General features: G+C 27.5%; 1 protein-coding gene and 1 pseudogene across 2 annotated transcripts; one reads left to right on the forward strand and one right to left on the reverse strand.

Annotated features, from left to right (window-relative positions):
- The window catches only part of LOC115033532, a 3,584-nt pseudogene extending 1,741 nt beyond the window's left edge, over nucleotides 1-1,843 (forward strand).
- Nucleotides 1,844-2,153: 310 nt separating this feature from the next.
- On the reverse strand, nucleotides 2,154-6,539 carry LOC100571801 (protein RRP5 homolog). Of its 2 annotated transcripts, XM_029486150.1 has the most exons (8): nucleotides 6,455-6,539; nucleotides 5,705-5,879; nucleotides 5,322-5,540; nucleotides 4,907-5,035; nucleotides 4,532-4,633; nucleotides 3,720-3,873; nucleotides 2,461-2,626; nucleotides 2,154-2,366 (listed from the first exon to the last, which is right to left on the reverse strand). In XM_029486150.1, exons 2-8 carry the CDS (start codon nucleotides 5,825-5,827, stop codon nucleotides 2,198-2,200), a joined length of 1,062 nt encoding a protein of 353 aa, XP_029342010.1. In that variant the 5' UTR covers nucleotides 5,828-5,879; nucleotides 6,455-6,539; the 3' UTR covers nucleotides 2,154-2,197.
- Nucleotides 6,540-8,023: the final 1,484 nt, after the last annotated feature.

Raw genomic sequence — 8,023 nt, forward strand, 5'->3', positions numbered from 1 at the left:
ATATTATATTTGATGAGGTTTATTTCTGAAGCTTATAGCTTTAACGTAATCATATTGATTGATTTGTTTAGTTGAATATTCTTTTATTTTTTGATTTATAAAATTTTCATTCATTATTTCATCATTCATTTTTCAATTATTTCATCACTTACTCCACTCTATTATGTTCTTACAATTATGTAGAATGCAATAATGCATTACTTATATTTTTTTTACAATTATGAATTATTATTATATTATAATTATTATTTTTAAAATTATTAAATTAAATTAGATAGATAGCTTATAAATTATAAATTATATAGAATAAAGGATTAAAATGTATGACAGTATTTTATAGACGTAGATTGATAACTTATAATATTCGTAGTGTAGGAACTTACACGTGTACCTTTTTTTACCGTGTAGAAACTTACACATGTACCTGTCTTCCGTCGTGTAGGAACTAACATAAGTACCTTTCTTCCGTCGTGTAAAAACTTACACGTTGGCTTTTTTTTTTTGTGTAACATATAATTCCTACACATATGTAGGAATTAACGTATGTAACTGTCTACCTGTTACTCTCATGTAGGAACTTACAATTCCCCGGTCTATCAAGCCGTCTTCCATAGTTTCTTGATCCGTTTTCCAGAAGATTAACATTTTACGAGTCAAAGTCGTTGTCGACGTTAAGATTTTCCTCGACCCTCTTAATAAGCATTCGTCAACTTGGATCACTATTCCGAGTCCTCCAAATTTAGTACGATTTTCAAACATTCTGACAGGTACATCACGACACAAGTTCTAGTCACAGACTGTGTGATCTGATCTACCGGTTAGTCATAAATTGTGTTGATGTATTGTTTTATATTTTGACACCAATAATAGACCAGTTCAAGTTATGCACCGATGTTGAATACACTATTGTTATGACCATTTTTGTCAATGTACGTCCAAAAACTATTGTTTTTTCTAAATATATAGGTAATTGATATTAAATCTGAAATATTAAATAACACCTACGTTTCTTACCTTATACTTTGAGTAGTTTGACACCCTTTCCTTTTACACCTCAACAATTTCCTTTCTTTCCCGCGATCTTTTTTATGTAATACTTCATTTATTGCACAGTATATTTTCTACATTTACTAAAACATTTTTCGCTATTAAAAAAATAGTAACTGATTCTTCGTTTTCAGTTTTGTCTAATTTTGTAAAATTCTTTTGCAATCATTTTGAACGTCACGTGAAAATATAAAATCATGTGTGAAGTGTGGACTAAAGTATTGTGATGCAGGAAAGGAGATAAAGTTTATTACCACAATAATAAAGATATAAATTGCATAGTAGAGCGCATATGACAAATATCCCATAATTGCAGGTAAACTGCAATCTGGGGTAGAGCCGGAGGTGATTTTGTAAATGTAAGTTGCAATTTTTAAATAATAAATACTTCATTTGCATAAATCAATATATTGTATAACAATTCTTTATTATTTAGGATGATGGAACTGGGGTTATAAGTATATACGGAGCAGATACATTTTCAAATGAAAATTTTAAACTTAATCATGATTCACATAGACTTTTATCAATGGTAAGTGTACATTATAATTTTATATAAAATGTATAGATTATTTTTTATATTCTCCACAATAGGAAAACAGTGGTATAGATAACAACGGGTGTCAGTTTTTTATTACTTGTGTAAACTGCAACTTTTTGGATGGAAACATGGTATTTGGCTATGTTATTAATGGGTTGTTGGTAATGAGAACAATTGAAAATGTTCCTACTGAGTACTGGTCCCAACAACAAACCAAAAATACCTTTTGTTATATGACAATGTGGACAGTTATAAAAGTTATGAATTGTACTTTTTTTTTTTTATATTTATTTCATGTTGTTCATTTGTATGAATGCATATTAAGAAAAATTTAGTAAATAATTTAGTAAATATTTTTGTAAAGTTAAATAAAACTCAAAAAGTTATAACCCAAGTATTAAAGAGTCTGTGAGATAAGATAATTAATTTTTTTTTAAATAGGTATAATGGTTATCAATTGCATTGCAATGAGAATGAGAAACCTACATACACATAGTAAGAAAAACAATAGATTCATAAGATTATTATAGGTTCTAGATATTTATAATAAGAACAATTACAATAATTAATTCTTAAAATATTATTGTTTTTATTATTAACTATTCAAGATTATTTTTTGTTTTTTAAAATTAAATCAACATAATTATTCATGCATTCCTTAACCTTATCTACAGATTCAGAAGTCCCATACTTTCCTTCCAACATCATCCACTTATTAAACAAACTTTTCATCTTTTTTGGTGCTAATTTTTGTATTGTTGCTCTTTCTAAAGCATGTCTAAAATTATAAAAATTAATTTTATATTATTATAAAACAAACTATGATGAACATTTGAGGTATAATATCTTGGTTGGAATTAAAGTGTTCTTACCTTGCCAAATCTATTCTGTTAGATTTTATCAACATATCTACATATAAACTCCATACATCAATACGTGAAGGATAGGATGTTAGGACATGTTCAAAAAGTGTTTGTGCTTCTTCTGGCGATCCATCACTATTTTCCACCAAAGCAAACCGACTTATCATAGTGACATCTTTTAAAAAGAAAAAAAATATAATAAAATTGAATTAATATATTGTTGTAGTATTGCATAACAATATCAATATTGTAGGCAATTTTTGTTTATTTTTAATATTCGCATTTTATTTATAAATAGGATTTGGATTTGAAGACAAGTTTTTTTTTTTGAGAGCAATTGAAAAACAAATCGTCTTAAATTTAATTTGTATGTATCTATCGAAATACTAAGAGAAGTATTCTGCATTGGAATATGAAATTAAAATTTTATGTTGTCATTCAAAAAGTAGAAAATAAGTTTTGTAACCACTTAAACCATGTAAACATTTTAATATTATCTCATTTCTATTTGAGAACTGAACTTCCTTACAGGCGTGGTGAAGAAGGTAATCAAGAGGCCTCTGAGTTTCTTAAATGGTGTTGGATGGTTAAAATAACCAATAAGTGATAATTTAGTATTAACTATAGTATTTTAGTAATAACTACAACAGGTAGTAGTAGTTACAATTAAGAGAACGTGCTACATGCTTGTGTATTCTCCGTCTTACAAGTGCGTAATATAGCAAATTTTACGCTCAGCAGAACACGTGTAGCTTTGTTAGTTTAAAAATTAGAGTGAATTGACCTCTTATAAAATCTAAAGATTAGATGGGTTCATGGGCTTTTTATTATATTTTAATTTTAAAGCTAGTTATGAGTATTTAAAGATTGACAAACAATTTACAACTTTAAAATACTTATAACTATTATTATATTAGATAATAATATTACCTTTGGTAATTTTATAATAGTCATTTCACTCTAATTTTTAAATTAACGGAGTTACATGTGTTCTGCAATGCGTATAATTTGCTATGTTACGCACTTGTAAGATAGAGGCAACACATTCGGATATCACATCCTCATAATATGTTAATGAAAGTCTTTATCAGGCTATTGGTGCTGCGGGGTAGGTGAAATACTATACTAGCCTTAGACAAGACTTCAAGTTCACCACTATTCCTTAACCACTAAATCATATTTTGTAAGTGTTTTTTGTTTTTATTTATTATAGTATTTTGTGATTTAAGAATTTTAATATATTGCTATTTAATATATTATAAACATACGTGATTTGGTTGGAAGATTTGATAATGCTTTTTGTAAAATAAATCTTGCTTTGCCAGGTTTATTTAGTTTGAAGTACACAGTAGCACAATGTAGATAAGCATCAAGAGAATCACGAAACTTTCTATTTATTTTTGTAATTAATTCTTCTAGTTCCTAAATGAAACAAAATCATTCAATATAGTTTATTATAGAGTTAAGTATTAGTTTGTTATTGCCTTGCCTCTGAGCTGTATACAATTTATCGCCACCAGACTTTACCTTATCTAAAATGTCGATATTTCTTTGTATTTCTATATCTTACTTTTAAGTCAGTATGTGATCTATTTGTGGAAAAGGTTAAATACTACTTATATTATTTGAAATTCTATTTTATTATATTTTAATGACTTTAGTATGTAGTCGACTTGTGGTTATATTGTAGGTATGTATATCTTATTATAGAATATTGTAAAAAATTAATTTCAATGAGTTATTTAGCTTATTTCCTGCAATATTCAATACTGGCATTAAATTTGTATAACAAAAATATATTGTTAAAACAAAACAAAATTTCAGACATTCGAGAATCTTTATAATACTGTTTAATTTGTTTACATGTAATTGTGAGATATTAAAAAATAATTAACTATGCAACTATTAACTGTAAACAATTCATTATTATTATTTACTTATAGTTCTGTAATGGTATATAAAACATATTATAGTACAATAGACTGACCATGTGTCAGAGTATTTTTTTTACATGGCACAGTGGCTAGGCAATAACAAGAAGTACCAAGAAGAATTGTTATTAATTATTAACAAACTGTACTTTTAATTTATTAGATTCTGCAAATATATCCAATATTTTTATATAAATCTGATATTCATCATTTGAACGCAATGCCTCATCCATTGTTTGTTTAAATGATTCCTAAAATATAATAGATATTATTTTATTTTTTCTTTAACTATTAATATGATAATATATAAAGAAAATAAATTAATGAATTATTATAACATTTATTTTGAAAGCGCAGAGGTTAAGTGAGGACCATATTATCAACGTTTTAAATATCTACGAATGAAGATATGTGTACCCAATTTTCTCTCCAATATGTAGCAGTTATAAATATTATAATACTGAATTTTAGTAACAAATTCAGACAACTCAGTTAAAAGTAATTCAATTTTTTAATCTTTTTACCTTTGTGCCATATAAATTTTCTAAATTTAAAAGTGCAGTCCAAATATTTAGCTTTTCTTGCTCTTCTCTAGTGTCAATAATAGACAATGCTCTTTTTGCTGTTGCCCTTGCTTTTTCTACTTCTGTAGCCTATAAATTAAAATAATAATCTGTTTAATCACAATGCACATTTACACAATTTTCACAGCGGGGACTAACCTAAGAAAAATTGCAATGAGGTTTTATAATAATTGTACAAGTGTAAATCATAAGTTATAGGCTACAATGATACATTCAATAACTAATAAATAATAAGTAATGTTTAATGTTTAAACATTGTAAAATAACATTTAGTATGGTTAAAAGTCAAAAGTATAGCTCCATGGAATAAATTAAAAGTTTTAGTTACCTATTTTAAAATGAAATTAATTATTACTTGTAAATGGCAAGCCATGTATTTAATCCAAATAAACGAGCTGTTGGGATTAGACAACACTAATCGGTCAAAGTGATCAGCATTTTGTGGATTTGTTTCAATTTGAGTTAATTCTTCTTCAACTTTTCTAAGTCTTAGTTCTTCTTGTTTTTGTTCTTCACGCTGTTGAGTCTTATTTAACTTTCGCATTTTTTTCTTATTCGGTTCATTGTCCTCATCCTAAAATTGAATATAATACATGTTGTAAGAATATTACAGAGTGAATAAAATTATATGCGTTTATGAAAAATTTAGGACTCCGATCCTTACAGAAAGAAAATGTATTAATGATTATTTCTAATTTCTATTTATGAATTAATAAATTCTAATTTGTTGTGTCTTACTTTGTCAGAATCCTCCGATTCACTATTATTTTTATTGAAATAATTAGGAGTGACATCCCATTCAAATCCAAATCCCTCGTTTGATAAAATTGGTCTCTTGTTGTGCATACTTTTTTTACTCATTTCTACATACAAGTAATTCGTTGATTTTTGAAAAACGTGTTCAGACTTCAGTCTGTAATTATTGATATTTGATATGCAGTCATAGATAGGTGATAGTGATAAGCGTTTAACTATGGCGGCGATGTAAAGAAAATAATATCTTCTCTACGTCCTATCATAGAGTAATATATTACCACGATTTAAGAATTATTAAGATAGTATGGTCACAGAATATTCTGTGGTATGGTCATCGAGATGTATAATATACTACACTGGAGCGCGCACTAGTCGTCAAAAAACGAGCCGGCACGTTGATTCGCTTCCCCCACCATTGCATGGTAAAAGGACTGGATGGCATAAGGCAGTGCGTTACGCCCACGATGTAGGTAAAAATTATTTATCTTGCAGGACTTACTATCTGTATGGAATAATAAAATACCGCGGAAAGATAGGAACTTATCCATAAAAGATGTAGTTTGCGGCTTATATTTTAAAGATGATTTTTTATCTGTATGTCCCTGGGTTGTTTTTTAGTTTAATCAACAGTACAAATATATTAACATTGTTAGATTTATTAAGCTATTTTTAAGGAAAAAATAACAAAGAAAAAGGTAACTAATTAGGCAAAAAAGTAATGCATTTATTTACCAATGCAAATTGTTCTTCCAGTCAAAGTGAGAGGAATAGAGAATCCTTCAATTCTTCACTCCAGTTTTTATTTTTACGTCAATAGTACCTATTAAATAGTATAATAAATTATAATACTATAAGGTGAATATTTGATTATATTAAATTATAAATTTGAATGAATATTGAATACTGAAGTATGAAATTTTAAAACTTTACCGCGGATAATACGCAAAACGGCATTAATATTTAATGCATTACAAATACGGCCTTCTCTATAGCAGCCGGTTGTTGATCGGCCTTTTTAGCGCTACCTGGCGGAAGGCACGCTAACCAAAGTGCCGTCTGATTTGGACTCACTTCTCGGCTCGAGTGACTACAAGGTTTTACCTACATCGTGGTTACGCCGTTGCACAATTTCGATTATTTCATGAATCATGGCGTCAAATTCTGTTTACTGGTTAAATTCCTGCTTAATTGTAAATTCAATCAAACTTATTTAATCATGGTAATTTTGTGTTCTTCATATTATGGATGTACAAACCGGCGGAAAAAAGGATGTGGTATACAATGATATAACGTATAACGGAAATTGCTCTCATTTTGTTATTCCTGGAGGGGATGTTTTAGATTTCCGTTGTGAAAAAAGAAGCTTTATAACTGAAGACAGTGAAAATATATTTGAATCTGATATTAATAATTATTTAGATATTCTTAATAGTGTACAGTTAGGAGAGTACACAGGTGAAATACTAGATTACATTGCAGGATATATTCTAAGAAGCATATGCAAAAAACTTGTGTGTCCTTCTGTGTAGGTATATTATTAAGTTTTCAATCAGATCATAACTATACAGCAGGTATTCAATTTACATCTTTTGTAAGTCGAGCAAAATTAAAAATTGTATCTGAGGCTGTATCTTTGATCATCAAGGAATTAGAAAAATCTTTTTACACTATAGTTGTAATAAAAAAAATATTACACAAGAATGTAAAACAAAGTATCATTATGTTAACAAAAAAAAATATATCAAATAAAAATTCACTTTTTTTTTCCCAAATTCTCACCCTGTTAATGTTGATTTAGGTTCTCCATCTCATGAATATAGTCTGTTTACAGCTATAAGTAGAGCGCGGATTTTTATGCACTTAAAAGTATCGAAATATGCCATATAATATGCAGTAAAAATCATGAAAATATGCCATATAATATGCAGTCAAAATCATGAAAATATGTAAAAATATGCAATCAAAATCATGAAAATATGTAAAAATATGCAGTCAAAATCATAAAAATATGTAAAAAATTTATTTATTTAAAATTTACTATAAAACTTATAATAATTAATTATTTTAATACTTAAAAAAAAAAATTAGGAAATTTTCTGAACAACTTAATTAATTTTTAAAATTGTATTTACTATTAAAATAATTTTAATTAATTATTAATAATCATATGCATTTCAAGTTTCGGCATATTTATGATTTACAGAAAACGATAAATGATGTAACCGAGTTCCGAGTGGTATGTCAATAACCGACTGACACAGCAAGAGCGATTAAGTTTACGTCGTAATCGATTAATTATTT

The sequence above is a fragment of the Acyrthosiphon pisum genome, chromosome A1, assembly GCF_005508785.2.
Source record: "Acyrthosiphon pisum isolate AL4f chromosome A1, pea_aphid_22Mar2018_4r6ur, whole genome shotgun sequence".
Classification (NCBI taxonomy): Eukaryota; Metazoa; Arthropoda; class Insecta; order Hemiptera; family Aphididae; genus Acyrthosiphon; species Acyrthosiphon pisum.